Genomic DNA, 24,613 nt, shown 5'->3' with positions numbered 1-24,613 from the left:
ATCGATCTTCGACGTCTCCTTTCCCTTCCCTTTCGAGCCTTCGTTTTATTCGGACGCGTTTCGTGGATGTCGCAATCGCGTCGAAACTTCGTCCTCGATCGTTCCCTCTTATCGACGGTTCTTCTTGTCGAAGAATTTTTTCGAATCGACATCGCTTATATATTATATATACATTTCGAACGAGATATTTTTCGAGCACACTGTTGCGAAGAAGATTTGCGGTGTGACGCGCGTATTAAGCGTTAAGAAGAAGAATAAGAAGAAGAGGAAGAGGAAGAAAAAAAAGAAGAAGAAATTCCTCGAAGACGTCGCTCGAAAACTTGCCACGCAATTTTCTCGAGCCGTTTGCCACCGCATCGCCAACGACTTCGGCCGCTTCTCTCGTGAGAATTTCGAGGCGAACACTCCTCGTAGAACGTAATTGCTCGTCGAACCGCAGCTCGCACGCGGAAGCAAGGAAACCGAGCAGAACTCGAAGGATAGACGAAGAAGTTCCGCCGCGAGAATACTCTTCTCGTTCGAGTTGCAAGAAGAAGAAGGAGGAGGAGGATGAAGAAGAAGAAGAAGAAGAAGAGGAAGAGGAGGAAGAGGAGGAGGAGGAGAAGAAGAAGGGGAGAAAGGAAGAGAAGAAGATGGAGAAAGTTTTCATTCGTGGAAGAACGGAGGTCGGGGCCAATGGCGGCTTTAAATCGTTCGCAATTGAGAGGCGTCGTTCCTCTCGTTCCCCCTCTTTCCCTCCAGAACACTCGCCGGAAGTCGGCCGATCGAGGAACAACCTGTTGACCGCCTCTTAAGAACGTGAAATCCTGCGGTTACTCGTTTAAACCGTTTAATCGTTAACCTATTTCAGAGTGTCTTGTTGCTATGACTGGATGAAATATATAGAAGATTTGGACGGAGCTAGAAAAGCTAGCTTTTTAACCGCGGGCATTAAGAGTATCGTTAAAATTCTCTCTCTCTCTCTCTCTCTCTCTCGATCGATATTATATTAAAATTTCCAACCGAAACAATTGATAATCCGAGGAACGATCCAAGTAATGCGATCCACAAATGTCGTCGGGTTTATCAATCGGTCGGGCGCTAAGACGTTAGGGAAAAGGGAGGAAATCCGGCGCGAAACAAGGGTTAAGTTTCGTCAACAACAAATTGTTCCCTGGCGCTGCGTCTAATCGGCTTAGCTACCACCTGTAGTACCGAAAAGGCTTACGGGATAAGATGGTTCCATCTTTGAAGAGGGTAACGTTCTCGTCGTAGAAAACGTCGTGTATATACGATTTTGCCACCTGCGACAGGTAGTTCTCGAATATTTATTTGCACTGCAACACGAAACCCTCGTTTCGACGCGAACGTTGTCGCTTCGTGTATAACGAATGGTCGATACGCGTTGATAATATTCCTGAAGAATATCTCTCTCGGGAAAAAAATCTCGAAATCCTCCGTCGTATTGATTTCTCCCTTTTGATCCCTTTGGACAGTTGACACTATGGGCGGCTCTCAAATTTCACCCCTTCGCTCGTCCCCGCCCCCCTCACGAAAAACTCAATGGAAATCGTCGTCTCTCTCGATTCCGCCAAGTCAACGGATGAAGTTCGAGGAATCGCCGATTGTAACGAGCTTTTAAAGCAGCGTGCAATTCCGTGAAAATTCTTTGCACTCTTCGACGGTTGGATGACGTTGCAGTTTCAATGGAGGCTCGTTGCACCAACTATACGGACTCGTTTGGCTACACAAGCAGGGCGTTCCTGGCGAATAAGCGTTAGTGTACCCGTTTTTCTCACAACGTCGGAGCAATGGGCGCCTGCCTCGTTGAATTACGGATAAAAATTGACGATTTTACGGTGCAGCCCTTTGTGCCTGCCTGCCTGCGTGAATTCCGCCTCTTGATTATAGTTTAAGGAAACGCGTCTTTATCGTTTGTCCAATCGTTAGTCGCGTCGTGCATCGATCCGTTTTATCCGTTTCATATTTTTGGAAAATTTATTCGATTCGATTCGATTCGATTCGATTCGGTTCGTTCGATCGATAAGATTCGATGATTCGTAGATCCATCGTAGTTGTGTTCATCGCGTCGTGAAATATTGCTTTTTTTTCTTTTTCTCTTTTTTTTACCTTTTTTTTAAATCATCGATGATATTTTCTTTTTTTTTTTTTGCCGACTGAAAATTGATGAAAACAGGAGTCGAGCATCGTTTCGGAATCTCTCCCCCTCCCCCCTTTTTCGAGGGTTTTTTTTCCCCTCCAAATGGAGATCGACAGAAGAAAACGGTTGGAAAAAGATTTTATCAAGAGACGGAACGACACATCGCTGCCGGCCATTCGCCGTTCAGGAAACGCAACCGCTGTGCAAAACTGCACGTAGGATGCACTGAATCGTAGACACTCGCGAGAGTTTCGCATAAGAGGGCCGGCAATATTCACGAGCACAAGCAACCAGGCACTCGAATAACCCGTCGGCCACTCGAAACCAGCGGAACTGGCGATATTCCAACGTATGCGCATGCATGGAAGGTCGAGTGCACGCTTTTCTTCTCCCCCTCCTCTTTTTTCTTTATATCCCATCGACCCGACGCGAAAATATCGCCGGCCGATCGCGCTGATTCTTCCGTGCCATGAATCGCGAAAGCGGCTTCGCGATCGATCGATCGATCGATCGATGATCGAGGCCAGCCTCCGTTTTGCACGATTCGTGGAAAAAAGGAAAAAGGGGGGGAAAAAAAACGTTTAACGTCCACGCTACTTGTAATTAACGAAGAAAATTTACGGAGCGGAATCAACGTGGTGGATACGAACGTGGTGGAAGAAACGTTAAACTGTTGAATTCTTGATCGAGAGATAAGAGGTCGTTGTTGGAAATGCCTCCTGTAAATTTATGATACCGTAACGGTTAGATCAGAGGCGAACGAGCGAGCGAGCGAGCGAGCGAGCGAGCTCGAAACTCGGCGTGGTTGGGAATCGCGTTAATTATCAACCGCCCGCGCAATCGAGCAAGAAGTAAACCTCGTTATCCGGATGAGCGAAAGAGAGGCGAGCCTCGTCGAGAGATCGAGAGAGCGGTCGGTTTGTCACTTCGTCGTTCGCACACTTATCGTTCGAAAATGGCAAAAATGGCAATCTCTCGTATACGTATAGTATTGAAGAAATTGAGAGAAATTGAGAAATTGAGAAATTGAAAATTCATCCGCGTTATTCCCCTCGTTTCACCGCGTATAATTTCGAGAAGAACTCGGTTTTGCGCCCGATGAATAGGCGGTTCAACAAACGGCCGTTATCGTGCGGGATTGTAACGACAGGCGAACGTCAGAGTGGATGCCGACGCTCGCAGGAGGAGGGCTCGGAGTCGATCGATTTTCGGCCGGTGCGTTTAAGCCACGTCCACACCTGGGAAATCGGAATCGCGATCCCCGGCGTTTAGCCGCGGCGTCCAGCCTGGAAACTGATAAATTGCGACTTCCGCCTGCGTTTCGATCGTAATTTCCTGCGGAGTAGCCAGCCTATGATGGAGGAAGAGAGGGAGCAGGCTGGAAGCCAACGGCGATCGGAAATTGGCCCGATGACATTGATTAAAGCGTTTAGCGGCGGCGACAATGTCGTAATTATTAATCGGTGACGACGCCGAGCCAAGATTCCGATCCACGTTCACGTCGTCTCGATGCACGCGTGTATATACGATTTCCATTCTCTCTCGATCGCGTTTCTCCATTTCGGAAATAAAAAAAAAAAAATATCGAACGTCCACTTATAGAGAAGTCTTTCGCGCGAGTTTCAATTAATAAGTTGCGTTCAAATAATAATTTTGTTTCGTACGAAACATTGTGAGTGTATATAACACGGGGTTATGCGTACACTCGAAGCAGTTTTTTTTCTTTTTTTTCTTGTTTCGTTAATGGAACTATCATTAAGTTTCCGTATTATTTTCGTTTTTTTTTTCCCCCCAAATATAATGGCACGAGATAGAGTACAATTTTGAATTGTAATGTCAGGTGAAATTGTATATGGAGAACACGAGAAAGTAATAAAAAAAAATTAAGGAGAGGCTTGATTCTCGAAATCAAACGGAATTTACGTCGAAAAAATAAATTGTTCCGAGTAAATTCATTATTACACCGATTTTTATTGAAATCAAATCCGTTTTTTTAAACGGATAAACGAATTTTTCTTCTAAGATAGGAAATAAAAATTTTAACGAAAATTTTAATTACACGTTACACGCGACAATGAGTCGAAGAAATTGCGTTCTATTTTTCTTTGTTTTTCGCAAGAATGCAAAGAATATTTTATCTCACGTTTCAAGATGAAATTTATTCTAAACGCTCGACACTCGAGGAAAAGGAGTTATTTATGGTCGAGGAACGTTTCGATCGAATGTTACGATCAGAAAATTAATTAAGCAGCGGTGGCTCGAGTAAATTAATACAGGCTTCGATAGTGGGTATACGGATCCGTTTTCTAATCTCTAACGGAAATATAATCGATCCTGAGGCGTCGTGAGGGGGATAACAGCGCGAAAGAGGGTCGAAAAAAGAAAGAGAGAGAGAAAGAAAGAAAGAAAGAAAGGAATAAAGAAAAAGGAAAGGGAAAGAGGAAGTTGCTCGGTCATCGGGCAAACGAGCTGATATTTTCGCACCTTCCTCGCACCCACCGACCGATTCAGGTAGGCGTCTGCAACTGAATTTCACGCTACCTGACGAGTGGCAAGCGCGGAAATTTTGGGGAGAAATACGGGCAGGAAGGCGGGAAAGTAAACGGGTAAACATCGATAAAATTTACCAACCAAGCTATCCGATAGAGACAACGGTGAAAAGTTGCGGCAAAAACAAACAATCTCCTCTCCAAGATTGATACTGTACCAATGCGTGTGTGTAAAAAGCTACTACGTGAGATAAATCGAAGAAGAAAACAAAAGCAAACAGAGATATTGATTAAAGAAGGGAGGGGAAGGGATAAACCCGTAATAACGCGGAACGCTGTAAATGAAGATAAAGAGCTGTGGCGTGCCATCTAATCGTGGAGAAATCGGTGAAAAAAATAAGCGCCGTAAGGTGCAACGACACAGGGCTCGTAGAAAAATAATGGACACGATCATTTGGAAGAAAAATGCGAAGTACCAAGAAGAAGAAGAAGAAGAAGAAGAAGAGGGAGTAGAACGCTGCAACGGAAGAAGAAGAAAAAGAGGAGGAGGAGGAGGAGGAGGAGAAGGAAACTTGGTAGAGAAGAAGCAGCCGATTTATTGGCGAGTTTAAAAGAGCTCGGACCCTCGACATAACTCAGCATTCGTGTGATGTTGACTGAGTGGCCGACTCGCGGCTGCCAGAGGCGCGGATAGCTACGTACCTGACCAGCTTCGCTCGTCGTCGGCTACCTCGTCTGCCAATCAAGAAGCATTCAACGGTACTAAGTGGCTCGGCTTAATTAAGCGCGCACGGACGGCGGAGAGGAAAGGGAGCCAAGGAAATTGCAGGACGTTTCGACGGACGGTTGCCTCGTTGGATCCTGAAAAATATGTTTTCCTCCGAGGCCGAGGGTTACGGTGTGGTGCGATCTCGCGGAAAATCGCCTAGACAGCGGCCTGTTTTCCTTTGAAATTTCCCTCCCCGATTACCTCGATCCTTGTGCTTTCCATCCTCCGCCATGCATCCCCTCCCTCTCTTCTTCTCTCTGTCCCCCCCCCCCCCAGTTATCCTCTTTCTCCGCTCAGCCGCCAAAGGATAGTTCCACGAAACGCGTCAAAGGAAATCACCGGTCGCTTCATTTCCCTTTGTCTCGGTCACGAATCGCGAATAGTTTGGGAAAATTGGCCCCCCTCGAGTTTCCGCGTGAACGAGCCGTGTCTCGTCGTACACGTTCACGAATTTTCGAACCAGGATGGATCGATTCCGTTCTTCGATCTTCGAAAAGACGGAGTAGGTAGCTGGTACAATGATAATTGATAAACGGTGAAAATTCGCTACGATGAAATCGCCTTTTCACGAAGAAAAAAAAAATGCGACACCGTTTAAGCGAGTTCCGTGATTTCGTGGAGCGATCGAGCGATGTAATGTTGTCGCGTCATTCGATTGGCCGCCGATTAATTAAATCGAATGACGAGCCAATAAAATATTTATGGAATCGTATGCAAGCCGCACAATCGACCTCAAACCCCTCGTGCTCTTTCCCCGCGATGGTTACACCATGTTTACCCCTCGGCAATCCCCTAGAGGGCTGGTTCTGCGCTCTCGTGAAGCGTACACTTATATGTATATACGTACATACATATATATATATATCTACACGTGCATTATATTGCATCAAGAGGAACGCGGAGAATGCCCTTCGATCGAATCCCCTAGCGCGGTGGTCCCTATTAACGCCTCTCCTCCTCGCGTCTCTCATTCCGTTGTTCTCTTTCCTTCTTTGTCTCTCTCTCTCTCTCTCTATCTCGCTCTCTCTCTCGATGATTTTGATCCTCTCGGTTACGGGCAATTTTTTCTCGCATCTCGTCTGAAATGTCAAAGCACGCCAAGGCGCGTGCTCGCTGGACGCGAAGGGCGAATTAATAATCTCGCTGATGCAGGCGTTGAAGAATATCCTATTCAGTGATCGCGATTAGGATCGCTTCTCTCTCTCTCTAGCTCTTTCTCTCTCTCTTTTTCCTCGCTCGACTCGCGTGATTGCATTGGCCGTGAAACGAACCCATTGAATTACCCCTTGCGTGTCTCGATCGACTCGAGCAACAACTCGTGCGTAGATCGTATCCGTTGTAAGAAAAGTAATCGCGTATCCGTTTTCCTCGGTGCAAATTGAAATTTACAACGATTAAAAAAAAAAAACGAAATCCGATTATTATCCGATTCAACACACACACACACGCGCGCGCGCGCGCGCGCTTTGGATCTTGTCTCTCTTCGTCTTCGTTTCACCTGTTCATTCGAATGAAACTTTTCGATTCGATCCGGAGGAGAGGCGGATCGAATCGAAGGCCCGATCGATGTCGCGTTCGACACGCGCTCGATCGTTTCCGAATCGTCTGAACGATGACATCGATGACCTTATTCGCAGCTGTGGAACCGAACCAGATCCCCCTTTTTTCGCGCAGCTGTGCCTTCGTGCAATACCACCCCTTCACCCGGAGCTAATCGAGCACAGCTCTCTCTCTCTCTCTCTCTCTCTCTCTCTCTCTCTCTCTCTCTCTCTTTCCACGATCTTTATCGTCCCTGCCCTCGCGCGTAATCCTTTCTCCATCGAATTCGCTCTGCACTTTATTCGGGGGTGTATTAAATCGTCGTTAGAACGACGAGGATGACTCGTATAAGCTGGTGGAACGGAAAATAGAAACAGTCGAGGATCGTCGAGGAGGATCAACAGTTGATCGTTTCTGCGTTCAAAGAAGAATGATTCGACGATAAAATTGGCGAGAAACAAGGTTTTCTCCCGGACGATTGTGAACGATCGCTCGAAAACGGAGGAGGATCGGAAATCATAATGAAGTCACCACAGGGATATTCCATTCCCGAATTCAGGATCCCATAAATGCGCGGGGATCCCATAAATACGCGCATCTCGAAGACGAACGTTCTCGGAAGGATAAAATCTAATATATGCAAATCCCCGCAGCGGGCCAGCGTTCGAGACGGTTGTTGAAACAGTGGTTTCGCGGAATCGATCCATAATTTAGAATCTTTGGTAAGCGCCACATCCGCTTCACGCTTGCCAAAATCACGCTTGCTTCAAATTTCAACGAATAATTATCCAACGATAATTGCTCTAATCGCCACTTTTTTCTTTCTTTCTCGACTCGTCTCGAATCTTTGAAAAACCAGGAGCGCGGTCAAAGGCGGGCAAACGTCCGACGAGCCAATAAAAGCAAATTTCCGCGCTCCTAACGAGTTCGTCGAACGCGGAAATTCCCCGATGAAACGAGGGAATCGCCAATTAAACCCTTCCAGTCGCATCCTCCTGTTCAAAGGAATCACCGGCGGAGAGACAAAGAGGAATTTGAAAAAAAAAAAAAAAATAAAAGGAGAGAAAGAAAAAAAAAAGGGAGGCATTCCGTTTGTTTCGCTTATCTCGGACAAATTTGCCGTCTTGTAAACGACACCGGAGGGTCGTCTTGACAAACTGGGGATGCTCCTGGGAGGAGTCGGTTACGCCAACTTTCCGTCCATCCGAAGATCTTTGTAACCAACACCGAAACGAGGCGACCTCTCCTCTCCTCCGTCCATTCGTCCCTCGTTCTCGCAATGATCCAAACCGGATGATCGACCAAGACTTTCCTTTTTTTTCTTGGAAAGAGAGAGTGGAAGAAAAGCACGGTGGAAGCGTAGTTATTTATCGCGAAACGTCGTCGCAGGATTTATCGCCGATGATAGGTTTCCGCCTAGAGTGGAATCCCGTTACGAGATTCCTTCCAACTCGAACCGAATTCATTGCCCTCTGGACACCGCTCGATTCTTCCACCGCTGGTGATGAAAGACTGTAGATCTTGCGGTAAATTCCTCCGATTGTTGGAAGATTAAGATGTCTTCGAAATCCTATCCAGTGGACCGTTTAATAATACAGGCCGTGTATAATTTAATCGATCCGTGGAATCTGATTCGCGGGAAAACGCGAAGAACGGTGTCGTTAAGTGAATCGGGGAGAGAGAGAGGGGGATGGGGGATTCTCGTTGTTCCAGAGTTTCCGAGCGCGGAGGAGCGGAGTGAAAATCGTCCCGATAAATCAAGGCCCCCTTTCCTTCGCGCAGGAAGAATTCAATCGGCCATTTATTCCCCTACCGTGGTAATTAATTATTAATTAGGATTACAGCCTCGACCCCGTAGGGCTGGCTGCCTCTCGACGACGTAACGACTTCCTTCATCTCCCCTCCCTCCCGGTGGCAAGATAAACGAGTGAAGCCCGCTAGAAGACTGCTAAGTAACTCCATGAATTTTCCGCCCTCCGCTCCGTGCCCTCGGGGGTGTAGCTTCTAATCGTCCCTATCTCCTGGCCACACCCTCGTCGTCCTCGTCCTCGTCGCGAGATCTGACCACCAAGAAGATCGTTTCCTTTCCTTTCTCTCTTCCCTGCATTCCTCTCTTTCTCTCGTTCGGGCAAAATAAATATCGTATTCTCTCCCCCTTCCTTGTTCCTCTCTCTCTCTTTCTCTCTCTCTTCCTTCGACGACTTTAGCCCCATTCTTCTTTGCGACGTTACGCATCTGAGGGTGGGTGTCGAGGACGAGGCTTAACGAATCTCGAAATGCCTTCCGGCACGCGATCTTTTTTTTTTTTCCTTTTTTTCTCAAATCGATTCACCCGCTTCCTTCTCTCTCCTCTCGTTTTTTTTATTAAGAATATTTCATCATTGCGAATCATTGGGTATCATTTATAGATATTAATTTACAGAAGATTTATGTAGAAGATTAATAATCTCATCAATCGTCCGTTGTTTTTTTACGTTTTCACGTTTACGAAAGAAAGAAAATTGCACCGATGCAGACGAGGATGGAAGCTCGCGTGTTCAAAATTGAATTGGCGCGGGGAGGGAAGGGGGCAAGAAAATGGCCGGCAGGAAACGAAGGGCGCGAAAGGAGGGAAGCGGAAGTAAATCGTGCAACCCCCGTGACGACGTCGCGCGATGACAAACGAGCGCGTCGACGTCATCGCGCAAGAAACGCCGGCGACATCTGATAACGACCTTAATCGCATTAAGGCCCGAGAAACCACCCCCTCCTCCCCCTTCCCTCTCCTACCAACGATCCTGCCTTCTCCCAAACCCCGGTGGCAACGGTGATCGTGTCCCTAATGTCCCGAGAAAAGCAACGCCGCGATTGCGGATAAATCGACCATCCCTCCCCTCTCCACCCCCTCCTCGACAAACCCGCCTAAATATATTTCTTTGCTCTCCGCCGTTCCAAGCGGTTTCTCGCCGATACGAATGAACGCGCGAACACGTGGCACGTCGACAAATTTTTCATCCGGCATCCGATTTTTCATTCGATCATCCCTTCTTTTCCACTTTTCTCTCTTATTCTTCTATATTCGCCTCTTTGAGAGTTTGCGTGCTTGCGTTTTAAAACAAAAAGAAAAGAAAAAAAAAAAAAAGAAGGAAAAAGAATCTGAGGGGAAGCGTGGATTTTTAAATTATTTATAGACGACGAAATTTCGAACAACTTTTTCCTTATATGTATGTATGTATATAGTCAGTCAGTTTTCAAGATATTTGTCAAAATGGTTGTTAATAGTACAATGAATTTTGCTTTAAGCACGCGTGTATAGCAGCCTGTGCGTCATATGTAATCGTCAGTTATTATTAGGTATGCATCACACTTGGTATTTATCGTTGTTATTTTGTTCATTGTAATTTCGATCGTCCAAGGATTTTATAATTTATTTTCGCATTCCATGAATTCGAAGAATGGATAAATACTAGGTGTGATAATTATCTCGAAATTATCGTTCGATTTTAATATAGTGGTTGGTAATTATAGCAGTTATTTCTTCTTCCTTTTTTTTTTTTTTTTTTTCTTTTTTTTCTTTTTTGCGAATAATTCTCAACGACAAAGATTGAAATCGGCCATCGAAATCGAATTCAAAAAACTTTACGGGGAAACATTCGGGAAAATTTTCACGAAACCCACCCCTTGCATATAATATGGAAAGAACAAGAGCAATTGAAGGAAGGAATTGAAAAATCACGCGGTGGACGACGGGAGGTAGGAACAGGAGGAGAGAGGCAAACAACAGGCAATCCTCCCTTGCCAAGTACAATACGACGTTTCATTATTAAAACTGGTTGCTTGGAGGCGAGCGTGGTTCAAATTAAACCTGCAAATATTTGGATATTTTATTTTCGGACCGCGAGAGAGGGAAAGAGCGAGAGAGAGAGAGAGTCCGGTTCCAGGGGCGTTTTGTTACCTATTCGCTGGCCGGCGAGTTTAATTCGTTTCGTTATAAATACATCAGCAGCGGTCAGAGCTGGGAAATTACCTTTGCCGGCATAATGGCAAAAAACACGAAAACGAGCGCGGAAATAACACGGGCGTGTGGAGGGAGGGGGGTGGGGTGGGGTGGGCGCGCGGGGACCGATTGAATTTTGCGCCTGGCCACGGGTTGAATTATGAAAAATCGGTTCGATATTTCGAGTCTGCCGTGCAAAATCGGCCCGACCACCGTTCGTTAAAATTCATGCGCGCAATTTGGACTGAATCGCGGCCCTGTTTGTTTCCTTGCCAGCATATTTACGGCTGATCCGGCCGGTTCCTGTTCGCAACGCGAAAACTACGCCTCTCTCTCTCTCTCTCTCTCTCTCTCTCTCTCTCTCTCTCTCTCTCGGAATGCACCGTTCCGCGAATTATCGTTCAATTAAGCCGAAAACCAGCGCCCGATCGACCGTTCCTCCACCTCGCTAATGATTCAATTTGAACGGCGGAATTTTTTTAAACTTCTTCTTCTCTCCTCCTTTCGCGTTTTTTTTAATTGTCAGAAAGAGAGACATTTTTCTTCCTCTCCCCCCTTACGATGAAAAGATTTCCGGCTTTTAAGCGTTGATATAAAGAAGATAAGAAGAGAAGAGTGGCCATTATCAACGAAGATACCGTATTGTTGTAAACAAGGACGAGGAAGAAAGAGAAGAACACGTCTCCACGTGTTGAACGAACGCGCCCACGTAACGCGTCTTTTTTTAATTCGTTCGAGAATCTCGCTTTAATAAATGAAAAAGTAACGCGTTCCGGATGACAATTAATTCGAACCAAGTTTCGATCGAACTCCGTTTCATTTTCGACTTCTTTTTCGATACAAATCTTCGATCTTCGATCCTCGATCTCCTTAAATCGATCCCTCGATGAAATACAGAAGGAATGTTTAAAAATGTACGCGTGTTCGAGATGATTACGTAGAGAGCGCAACAACAACAACAACAATAACAACAACGTGAGAACAAGAAGCGATAATCGTGTGCAAAAGTTGAGCTTGCTTTCGAAAAATCGATTCACGCCTGATTAGCATAAAGTTCAACCGACCTGGTTTGACCTGACACGCAAAGAGTTCCTTTACTCTTGTAATAATTATGTTCCTTTCACATCCACCACTATTTAAATATAAAACGACGACCGAATAACACTGAATCGCGTAGAGTCCTACTTCTCTTGCCCATTTCTATCTGTACTTTGCGTTCTCTCGTAGTGTTCGCGATATCGTGACAATAATCGTATCGGGATAATGGATAGATTATTCGTGAAAAAAGAAAGAAGAAAAAAAAAAACGTGAGTGTGAAACGTGAGTGGCGAGAAGGAAGGGAAGTCGAACGATTATCTAAAAGGTAGGTGGACGCGTCGTCGTACACGGAGCGATTTGTACTTAATTAAGATTACGCGCTGATGAGAACACGCGCGGCACGCGAGCCAAGATATTCGAGGGAGATTAGGGGGCGACGCTTATGCCTGGTTCGAACGTAAACACATTCTTGCGGCCGGGACCCGAGTAAATTAACCCCTAATTCCGATTTCTTTTTTTTTATCTGATCGCGTTACTCACCATGCCCGAACGGATTCCGAGTAACAGCCGGTTTCTGGATTCAACATTTTGCGCTCACTCTCGGCCCTGGAAACAGAGAAGAGAAAAATACGGTTACGCTCGAAATTTAAATTGCTCGAGGGACAAATTGAATTAAAATTGCTTCGATCCGAAATTAATCATCGTTGTGCACGTTGAAGGGAATAATGCGCGGCGTTCGATGAAATATTCGAGTTTGCGAAAAAATAACAAGTATGCTTGGAACACTGTATATATATACAGTTCCAATATATATATATATATATATATATATATATATATATACACACAAAATGCAGCTGGTGCATCGTGAGCGGACACGTTTAATAATTTTATGCTTGTCGCGAAGGACGTGTAACGATCGTTATCATTTTGAAAAACAAATTTCAAGCGAAATGAATTTCGTACTCGAAATTTTGCAATAGGTGTTATACTTTCGCGTCTAATTACCGAGATCCTCGGTCTTGGAAGATTATCGAAGATCAAGCGGGTCCCTTCTTCGATATTAATTATTGCTGTCAAACATCTGTTCGTTATCGATTTTTCATCTCTCCCATATCATCTCGTCGTTCTCGAGGGAAGTTGTCGTAAAAAAAAGAAGAAAAAAAAAAAGAAAAGAAGAAGAAGAAGAGAAAAGAAAAAGTATATACACTCGTGAAAGTGCAACCAGTGCAACAACTGGTCATTATCAGCGCCGACAAAACTCGAGTGGGCATAGACGAGGAGGACAAAGACGATGGACACGAGGCGAGACGCGGACGGCACGTCGTCGAGCGGGACGACGTGTGTCGATAAATTTATTCGCATCGCGGTTGGTTTTACGATAAAACGAGCCACTGCTTTCGTCGGCCATTCACGGTGAACGATACATTATCCACGCGGGAAATTTATTCGACGCACATCCACCCAACCCATCCACCACCCTCCTCGATTCTTCTCCTTCTTCTTTTTCTCCCCTCTCTCCTGTCGCGCTCTTTTTCTTCTCCCTCTTGTCTTTTTTCCCCTTCCCCTCTTCTATTTACCGAATACCGCGAGTTTTCACCGTTATTGTCATCTGTGTATCGTCGATTAAACCGTGTTTTAGCCTCTCTCTCTCTCTCTCTCGCTCACTCTCATGGAGCAGAAACACGTTTCCGCGTTGCACCACCATCACCATCACCACCACAACGAGGGGACAGATAAAAATGTGACGGCTGTCCTCGCGACGAGACAAGTTCGAGAGACGCGCAAATCGTGAAATTTCACGGGGTAATTTTTCCATCTCAACGCTCAACTTTTTCATCTCTTTCAGTTCGGCATCGAACGAATACCACTCTTGGACGAGAAATAGAAAATCGCACTTAGGTTTATTACACTTGTTGCTATCCACCATCTATTAACTTCCTTGATTCCTTAAATCATGGATTGAATCATGCATGTAAAACGCGCCCGTCTTATTTTCTTCCGAGCGACTAGTTCTCGTTGGAGGGAAATGTATAAATATTTTATTCGATCAAATTGGATCACGGGGGAATTGCTATTATGTCTCTCTCTCTCTCTCTCTCGAAGCCACCCTCTCCCTCCCCTCAAGAGGAGAGCCGAGAAGATCCCGGGTAATCCTTTGATTCTTCAATCGGCCGCGGGCTATTGTTTGCGTGTTGTGACAGCGTGCATTATCGGGCCAGATTATGAGCGTATGTATTAAGGGTGACTCGTGAGAACCCCATCTGGTTGTGTGGAAAGGGGCGGCGATCGTCGTGGCGGTCATCGAGGGTGGAAATCACTGTGCGCGCGCTTGCATTACCCGCCCGTGCACGCAACTTGCGTGACTATTTATGTACTTTGCGTAACTCTTCGTGTCGTACAGCCCGCTACAACATGTTTTGTTTTTCTTGCGTCTTACGTAAATATTTGATATTTGCGGAAGAATTTTTATTTAATTTTATTTAATTTTCCTACTTTATTCTTTTTTCTTTTTTTTTTTTTTTTAAAGTGTCAAAGTATCGATCGTTTGAAAATTGAAGGAGGATGATACGTTGAAGAGAGTTTTCTTTTCTTTTTCTCTTTTTTTCTCCTTTTTTTATTTCGAGTCGAGTCGAGCTGTCCCCTCGCTTACGTGGAACGATGTATAATTATTGCACGAGACTGTACATGGTGGATTGGCGCGCGTATGGGAATGCGAATTCTACTGCGGTACCACGCAGTGGTAATTTCGAGGGGTCGGCAGGAATGTGATTTTTGGCTACGAGGGTGAACCGCCCCCTCCAGTTATGCGTGGCTTGCGCGTGACGTTTGAACCCGCCGATTCTTTGCGGTTTTTTTTCCTTTTTTTTTTTTTTTTTATTACCACTCATCGAAACACTCCCTCCCCTTTCCACGAAATTATTCACTGTGAAAAATCGCGAATAACCGCAAAAACTCCCTCCCTCAAAAAAAAACATATATCGCACCATCATCCTTCGCTATCGCGACAAATCGAGATACGAGATCGATCGATTCTCGTTTAGAGAAAACAATTCATAGGACGAAAGATCCCTTTCTTTTCTTTCAAGATCGCAGTCGAACATTCCTTTTCTCAAAAGACGCGGGAGGCTCTCCTCCTTCTCCTCCTCCTCCTCTTTCTCCTCCTCTTCCTCCTCTTCCTCGTTTCTGTTGCATAATTTCGCGTGTACGGCGTATTGTCGAATTTCATCCCGCGAGGAAACGGGCGAAAGAGAAACGGTAACGAAAAGGAATCGCTGATGCGTCGGCGATGGTTGTTCCCGGAACACCATCGTGGAACGTGACGAGCGGCTCTTAATTCACGTAACCGGAGAAGGATCGCCGAGCTCCGATAGGAACATGGAGTTTACACGGGCGGGCGGATCGGATCGCGTTTCAATTCGTCGACAGGTTGCGAATAATGCTCGCGGCCGAAATCGCACCGCGAAACTGTTCCGCGAGAGCTTTCAATTATGCAACCGCGGCCAAAGGCGAATAAAATTTCGCGTACCACCGAAAATCCGAATCGATTGTGCGCCCGGTTTTTAATCAAAAATCGATCGAGCCGCTTTCATCGGCGGGAAGGTAATTAGACGATGCATGATTAAAAGGGCGAGAGAGAGAGAGAGAGAGAGAGAGGGAGGGAGGGAGAGAGAGAAGGGGTTGGCGATTGGGAAAATGAAACGTTTCGATCCTTTGATCTTTCGATGGAGATTGCGGAATCGATTAAAAAAAAAAAAAAAATCTTGATTGCATCCTTGCGATTTGGAAGAAAAATTTTCTTGCTTCAGATTTCCTTCGTATATTATTCCCCCGGATGCCGTTTAATAAATTCTAACCGTGGCTATTTGTCAAGTCTGTCGATGGTTAATGACTAGCCGTCAGCAGGAGGGTATTTCGTCCTCTCCTCTGTCTTGGAGGGTATCGTGAGAGACGAGCAGGTGAGGGAAGAGGCGGAAGAGGGGCGAGTCGAAGCGAGACGGAGCGAAAATTTCAGAGGCTCGTACGCCGGTTGGTACCTTTCGTTCTCCAACCATTTGTCAAGGTGACAAGGCAATCTCACCCCTCCGCGCTATCACCCCTTCCACGAAACGCGAATTCGTTCGCCAGTTACGTCGATGTCATCGATCAAAGTTATTCGAAGATTGGATGTCCGCGCTGTTATTGCGACGAAATACCGTTTTTCTTCTTTTTTTTTTTTTACCTTCTTCCGCCGGCCGAATTTTTCGAGAGTTTTATATATATGTGTGTGTGTGTGTGTGTGTATGTGTGTGTGTGTGTTCGAAGAAAGAAAGAAGAAAATTAAATTTGAACGAGGAGGGCGAGGAGGTTGAGGAGGAGTCGCGTTTCCCCGCGAGAAAGAGGAGTCAGGGGTTTCAGAGAGATTGTAGGAACGAGGGAAGAAGATTCGAGGACCGATCTACCGGCAATCCGGCTAAAAGTCGTCGACTTCAAATATCGCGTTCCTCGCGACGTAATCGTTACACTCAGGAAGAGTGGTTGCCTCATCCAGCTAAACGGCAAACGCCTCTATTTCCATTAACCCAGGGGGGAGGAGAAATAAAAGATAAGGGGTAAAAAACGAAGGGAAGGGAAACGCGAAAAGCTCGATGGAAAATTCTTCGCGACAGATCTTCGGTGTATTTTGCGTTTATTTATATTATTTCGAAACGATATAACAATTCGTTCACGGAATTAAAGAATACAGAGAAAGGGATTAACGCGAGTAATCGAAATGAAGTGATCGAGAATAGCGCAAGATGGAATACGCTTTTTCCCTCGATTTTCCTACGGCTACATTTTTCTGTCTTTCTTCCTCTTCTTTTTCTTTTTTTTTTTTTTTTCAACAGGAAAGAGAGTCGAATCGATCCATGTTAATAATCGTCGAGTGGTACGCAAGTACCGTGTCCCCAGTCAGATAATCACTGTACTTAAGGGGAGTGCTCGCTCCACCCGTGACCGGGTTCCCACAACCTCGCCGTCATTAAACGACCAGGCGAATCACGTCGCTCTGCCATGTGATCAACCGTTTTGGCAGGTGGTGCGTCCATGGGTTTTCTCATAAAATGGCCGACTATCCGCGCATCGATTACTTCCTATTCACAATTCCTATCCCTATATACGATCGACGATGATGGCGAATTATCATCGAGTAGTCGATATTTTTTACTCTTTTCCCTTTTTTTTTTTTTTTCAATGAAAACAGATATATATATATACGTTATCGTATCGATTTTAATCAGGCATGGGGAGTAATTAAGTAGACCGGAATCGGGGCAGCCCCGATATAAAAGCAAAGTGGAAACGAAGCGACCTCGTGTCGTTCCGCATCGAGGAGTCGAAGGTGGGGAAGCACGACTTCCTTCGTTGCTCGACTCGCGACTGCGTCGGCCTCGTGTAACAAATCGACCTTTTAATCACGAGTGCCTCCGCTCATTTCTAGGTCTAATGGGGAGGCCCTCTTGTTTAGCCGCTAATGCGGTAGCCGGCCGGCCAATTTCACGGGGCTTCGACGGGTTTTGTTCAAGCCTCGAGCTCGGGTCCATTAGTAGTTTCGCACTCGGGGAAGCATATGGGCGATACCCTTCGTCACCCTTCGATCCAATCCTAGGATCGTTTTCTCGGGCAATTTTCTCGGACGCGTATAGCGAGCTCGTTCGAGTGGCTCGTCCGTCGCGAGGAAAAAAAGGAAGAGGATGCTTGGAAATTGGAGGGGAGGAGCGAGAGAGTTCATTCGAAAATTTAGGAAGGAATTTTGTCGGTGTCCTTTGTCGTCCGGTGTCCGGGAAATTGGAAAATGACGGACTAATAACGGGCGAGCGTGGAGGATGAATTATAACAGGAAGAAGGAAAACAAATCGGTAGGGGCGTAGATCGATCGGGGGGCGAAAGAGAGAGAGGGACGAATGGAGGAAGGAGGATCCACGGATCCATGGATCCGAAACGTGACGGCGCTCGGCTGAGCGTGTATCCCACCTGAAAACAGGAAACCGGGGTTCCCCTGCGTAGAGAGAGAGAAGGCAAGCCTACCGGAACACCGGAACCGGAAGGGTGCGGAACCTAGGCGACCGACGACAGTGCCGGACAGTACCGGCTCGCACTGATTACCCGCTGATGAAACGTACCGGCTCGTTGACTTCGGCCAGGGTCGCCATTAGGTACGCCCCTGAGATCCCCCTCCCCCACCCGAACGACGTAAAAATCCGTGCGAAAAATCCGTAACTGACTTGCGTGCAACTTGCATAAGAGAGAGAGAAATAGAAAAAGGAAAATTAACTATTCGTTCGTGGATGAAATAATTCGACGATTCTGATCAGTTTAAATTAAATATTAATTTTTAACATCGCGAGACGAATGTTATAACCGTGGAAATAATTTTAAACGACGATTTCATTTCATCCCGATATGTCATATGCCTGTTTCTGATCCGGCCATTTTTTTTTTTTTCTTTCTTTTTTTTTTTATTGCTTCACGGTTCCACGCGACAATGGGACGCGCGTGTGTTTTTTAGGCTCGGCCGATGGGAAAAAGCGATCGCGGCCGGAAGTGGAAGTGGAAGTGGAAGTGGAAGTGGAAATTGAGGCAATGAGAGCGTTGCCCGGCGAAGCTCTTATCGAGATATCGCCGGTTTCTCGTTTCCGCAATTTCCTATCTATATATCGGCTGGTTTCGCACGGCCCCCAATAAAAATATACCTCGAGTTTCCACGAGAGATCCGCCCCCTCCCTCCCCTCCCCCGACATCGATCCGAATATTTCAATCGGTTATCGCTCCATCGACGGTGGAACCGCGGTAGAAAGAAGATCGTTTAAAAAATTCCTTTTACCTTACCTTCCCCCTACCTTCTTCTTCGTCCTCGAGGCTTATTATCTTAAGCTTCGAACCGATAAGATTTTACCGTCTGGTTTTTCACGGTCGTTGAATGACTCGCGATGAATTAGCGATTATTAATCTACGATTTATTAATCTCTGTATCGTAATTGTATTATGACCGCGGTACGGTTAAACGAATTAACGATATTCACTGAAAGAGAGACAGAGAGAGAGAGAAAGAGAGAGAGAAGGCAAGAAATCGAGTTCAATTCGTTATCTCTAGAAATGTCGAAGATTTTATAAATAATTTCAAACATTTTTCGATCGATTTATTCCCCCTGTATTGCTCGAGGTTGGGGAAAAATTCGATCGGGAAATCCGTTTGAGAGGAGGGGGGGGGGGGGAAACGTTTGGACGCAGAATCGTCCGTTCGATGATCGGGGGTCCTCTCGTCGCGCGTCTTGCCGTGCTCCAACAGCCGCGGAGGGGGCGAGAGAGGGGCGAGAAGAGAGAAATTCACCCTTGCGGCAACATTGCGAGAGAGCACACCTGGCCGAGGCTGCAGCTGCAGCCACAGCCCCCCGTCACCGACATGGGGATGAAAAAGGGGAGGGAAAAACGAGCGCACCGGAGGGTCGTTGCGGGGCATCACGGGTTCCACTGGCCCGTTCGAAGGGGGAGGTTGGTCTGGATGCTGAGATTTCAGTTACTAGCGTTCGCTAGCCAACGATTTCCAGCCTCCAACGAGCCAGTAAAAATGAATAAGCGATATTGGTTTTTTTCTTTTCTTCTTTTTTTTTTTTTTTTTTGTTTCTAATTGTCTTTTTGTTAAATATTGCACACGCAATATTGTTTCGCGTGTATTCGTTCTTTAATTTGATTTCGATCGTTTCGTCGAGTGAAATTTTCTTCAAAATCTCTTTTCGAGATTAGGATATCTTTTGCAAAAACCGATTCTAAAAGTCAAAACGTAAAAATATTGGTTATTCATTATTAAATTGTAAATTCGTGTACGACGTTCTGTTTTTATTTCGCTTCGAGCAAACAAAAATAATTTCGTATATCGTAATTTTTGTTTTAACTTGTAGAATCGAAAAATCTCAAAGATAAATAAACGTTCCAAATTAAGATGTTTATACGTTGGATTAAAATTTTTTCCTCAGGCATGCACTCGAAAATTTATCTCGCATGTATATTTATATTGTTTCCAAACGAAACGAGGCGTTCGAATCTGACGATTGGAATCGATTCTACTTAATCAAATCTCTCTTAATTGATTCGAATGTCCTCTCTCTCTTTCTCTCTCTTCACGCAAGAACCACCAGTGCAGGTGAATTTATTCAAATGCCGATCAATTCAGAAGGATGACACTCATCGACACGGCGGTTCCAGCACTTCTGCCTCTCTTTTTTCCCTCCTTTGTCATCCGCGTTACGATCCTTTTGTAAGCCCGCCTCAGAAGGGGCGGCCGGAACAATGACCCTGATGTACGATTCGAGAATTTGTTTATAAATGACGGAGCGCATCGTCTTTCGAGGATATCTGTTGATGAAATCCGTCCGCGAGAGAAGATTTCTCGTGCAGAGAGAGATCAAAAATCGAATTCATATATGAATTTTCGATAAGTAAAACAAACAAAACTCGAATTCATATGAATTTTCGATAAGTAAAACAAACAATTATAAAACAGAGAAAAAAGAAAATCTAAATTAATTGTGCATACGATGCATCTTTCGAGAATATCTGCTGATGAATCCGTCTGTAAGAGGAGAACTGCACCGAAAATTGAATTCATATAAATTTTCGATAAGTAAAAGAAATAATTATAAAACAGAAAAAAGAAAATTCAAATTGATTGTGCATACGATGATTGTGCACTGTATCTTTCGATAATATTTGCTAATGAAATTTGTTTGCAAGAGGAGAAAGAAAACTGTACCGAAAATCGAATTCATATGAGTTTTCGATAAGTAAAACAAACAAAAATTTAATTCATATACGAATTTTCGATAAATAAAATAAACAATTGCAAGAAGCGAAAAATGCATATGATGCATCTTTCGAGAATATCTATTGATGAAATCCATTTAAAAGAGGAGAAGAACCACATCAAAAATCGAATTCGTACGAATTTTCGATAAGTAAAACAAATAATTATAAAACAGAGAAAAAAGACAATTCAAATTGATTGTGCATACGATGCACTGCATCTTTCGATAATATCTGTTGATGAAATTCGTCTGTAAGAGAAGGACCGCACCAAAAATCGAATTCATATGAATTTTCGATAAGTAAAACAAACAAAAATTTAATTCCTATACGAATTTTCGATAAATAAAATAAACAATTATAAAATACAATTATATAAAACAATAAAATTAAATGCAGAAAAATGATGCATTTTTTGAGAATTCTATTGATGAAATCCATCTGCAAGAGGAGAAGGACCGCACAAAAAATCGAATTCATATGAATTTTCGATAAGTAAAACAAATAAAAATTACGAATATTCATATATAAATTTTCGATAAATAAAATAAACAATTATAAAATAGTAAAAAATGCATATGATGCATTTTTTGAGAATATCTATTGATGAAATCCATCTGCAAAAGGAGAAGGACTGCACAAAAAATCGAATTCATATGAATTTTCGATAAGTAAAACAAACAAAAATTTAATTCTTATACGAATTTTCGATAAATAAAATAAACAATTATAAAATAGTAAAAAATGCATATGATGCATTTTTCGAGAATATCTATTGATGAAATCCATCTGCAAGAGGAGAAGGACCGCATCAAAAATTAAATTTGTACGAATTTTCTATAATTTTCTATAAAACAGATAAAAATAATATATATATATATAAAAAACAATATAAAATAACAAAAAAAATCCAAATTGATTGTGCATACGATGCACTGAACGCATATATAACTATACAAAAAAAGTAAAGTCGTATTTTTTTTCGTCTTTACATTTATAATAGAGAAAAATTTATTACGCGATTTTACGTATCGATATTCGAGATGCAAATAACACGTAAGTGTCGAAATATAACGCCGCATAATATTTATATACGTAGCACGCGTAATATTTATATTCGAAGCGAAGGAAATATTTCGGAAAGATTATTCGTTAACCGACACGCCCGAGGACACGAGTCTGTTTATTAACACGGCACAAGTTCGTTGTACATCGTACGAGTCGCACGTACGATATTTGCGTCGCGAAATATTTCGTCGTAGATATTTTATCGTGTCGCGGATTGATTCGTGAGTGATTGAAAACGGTTAAAAAATTCGATACGATACATTGGATCGCGATTCGATTAAAAAATAAACGGAAGAAGAAAGAAGAAGAGGAGCATGAAACGAATCGGGTGCACGAAATTAAATATAATTGTTTACGAGTAAACAATCACGTAGATTAGAGATATTTTATATCTTATCGTAAAAAAGTTTCTACATAGTTTCCGCGATAAGCGGCGGAAAATTCCAATTTTACGTAGTTTATTACGCGTAATATCGCTACGTGGAAATGAAGCTATGGAGCTCGGCTACCATTTGGACAATTATTATTATCGGGGGAGTAACGCGGGGGTGAGTGAAAAATGTTTGGTGGCCGGTCGAGGTCTCGGCATTAATCCAGAGACAAAGGAGGAGCAATTACAAAAGAAGAAGCGTGTCCGCCTCGAGGAAGAAGATCCGGAAGCCTAAGTTTATTTACATTACAGTGGCACGGCCGGTCTCTCGCTCCTTTTGTCGGCCTCGGCGTAATGCATATTAATAGGAAATAATCCCCCTTCTGGAAAAGGGGGTTGCGGGTGGCCACGTAACGAAGGACTCGTAGAAAAGCCAGCGAAGAGAACGTTCTGCCAGATACAACGTCACCTCTCGCGCGTCACGTGGAAATTTCCTGACGAATTCAGGGGCCACCATCACTCTTCGGGATAAATATTCATAGATGCGCAACTGAATTTTTTTTTATTTCGATCTCTTCTGAACAAACCCTTTTCTACTTTTCGAAAATATAATATATATATATACGTATATAATAAAAAATACAATACAATGTATTTCGCGTTTGAAGAATCGTCGATACGATAATTCGAGACGGTTATATCGTTCCATCGAATTGTTTTCACTTTGGTCAGGGACGAAAAAAAGTTTGAATAAAAGGAAAAAAATTAGGTCGGGAAGAAAAGACACAGAGGTACAACGGGACCGGTGAATGAAAGGAGCTGGTAAATCCTGCAAGCATGAACGGTGAAATCGCTGAGCCAGCTACACCTCTTCGCAACTACAACCTTCGTGCCAGAGAAGAAATCCTACTTCCGAGAATTTCAGCCAGAGAAGCAACTTTCCTTTCTCTCTTTCTCTCTCTCTCTCTCTCTCCCCCTCTCTCCACGGTCAGGATTATCTTCCCACGGGACTTTGGACCGGGAACAATTACCAGCCTCTCGAAAATCCATCGCGGAAGAAAGAGTTGAAAGAAAGAAAGAAAGAAAGGAAAAGAAAGGAAAACTCGAGGAAAGCATGGTCGTAGTACCCTCCTACTCTCGATGCGACGGCTCGTTTAAACTTCAAGCCAAATTTCGGCGTACACATCGTGTCGCGTTTTTTCGAACGAGACGAGGTTGAATCGCAAAAAGATTCATCTCCGCTAATCGCGCGGAGAACGAAAAAGAGAAGAAAGCAGAGTTTGCCAGAGTGTGGTTGTCGCCGAGGAATCGCCACGCACAGCTTGGCTTGGTTCGACCGACTGCATGTACGAAACACCTCTGTTCAAATATTAACACGGGAAACAGAGAAGATTCTCAGACCTTGCTTGGTTTCGTAACACCGGTAGCCGAGTTTACACGTTTACCCGGAGGTTATCCGTACACCGTGTTTGCCGACACCTCGCCGTGTACGTGCAACTTATGCGGCCCACGCCCACGCGTTCCAGCCTCGTGCGTTACATTACGCGAAGCGATTCGATATTTAACGCCTCGATGGTAATCTCGATGGCAATCTCGATGGTGTGCCGGCCAACTTTTTGTCTCGTTTTTCAAATTCAAATTCGATCTCAATTCAAAAATTCCAATTTGAATTCAAACGCTTTCCGATTTGAATTTGAAATTTAACCTCGGGTCTTTAAAAAAAAAAAAAAAAAAAAAAAGAAAAAGAAAGAGAAAGAAAAGAAGTAGTCTACTAGTAATCCTCGTCTCTCTTTCTTTCGAAAAACGAAAGTAACGTAAAAGGCAAAATTCGACGGTTGCAGGATGGTAGCGTGGAGGTCAGTCAGGTACCCGTTCGAATGGTGGAAAAAAATCACCGATCCACCGACGCGTACCGAACAAGGATCGGGCAGACAGTTGGGCGCCCAAACCTCGTACCAGGAAGGTCCTACGCGAGGACCTCAGGTAGCCTCCTGTCCCTACCTTCGAGTCCCCTTCTTTCGAGCTCGAGGGGAAGCGAGGGGAGGCCCTATCCCGGTCTATCCTCGTCAACACCCTGATCTCTTCCTCCCCTTCGAGGCTCTCCTCGGCGAGAGAGGAGAAGCGAACGAGCGCACCTGGTCGCACAGCCCGAGCCTGGTCAGGGTTGGTTGGCAGCATGCTCGGACCCGAATCCTCCTCTCTTATGATTTTCCGCTCTCGATACGAATCTATCTCGACTCTGTGCTTTTTTTTTCTTTTTAAAAATATTTTTACGTTCCTTACGCAAGATGTTACGCGCGAAAACACAAGTTAAAACTTTGATCGCGTTCTATCGACGATTATCTGAATAATTTTTTCGAAATAATTTTCTCCTTTTCTTTCCTTTCCTTTTCTTTCTGAGTTT

General features: G+C 44.3%; 1 protein-coding gene across 10 annotated transcripts in view; it reads right to left on the bottom strand.

The window, feature by feature from the left end:
* LOC122716132 (transcription factor Sox-2) overlaps positions 1-24,613 on the bottom strand; it is a 270,718-nt gene that overhangs the window by 30,209 nt on the left and 215,896 nt on the right. For 9 of the 10 annotated variants that reach the window (XR_006346957.1, XR_006346951.1, XR_006346950.1 and 6 more), the window contains one exon: positions 12,492-12,557. The exons of the other annotated variant lie outside the window; for it this stretch is intronic. Coding sequence is in view for 2 of the 9 variants with exons in the window: in XM_043938917.1 (XP_043794852.1) it covers positions 12,492-12,557 (66 nt within the window). In the remaining 7 variants the exon portion in view is untranslated. The remainder of the gene's footprint in view (positions 1-12,491; positions 12,558-24,613) is intronic. 10 annotated transcript variants of the gene reach the window in all.

The sequence above is a fragment of the Apis laboriosa genome, unplaced genomic scaffold, assembly GCF_014066325.1.
Source record: "Apis laboriosa isolate Shangri-la unplaced genomic scaffold, ASM1406632v1 scaffold42_cov153, whole genome shotgun sequence".
NCBI lineage: Eukaryota > Metazoa > Arthropoda > Insecta > Hymenoptera > Apidae > Apis > Apis laboriosa.
Note: the sequence above shows the minus strand (reverse complement) of the source record. Positions and strands in the feature narration are given on the sequence as shown.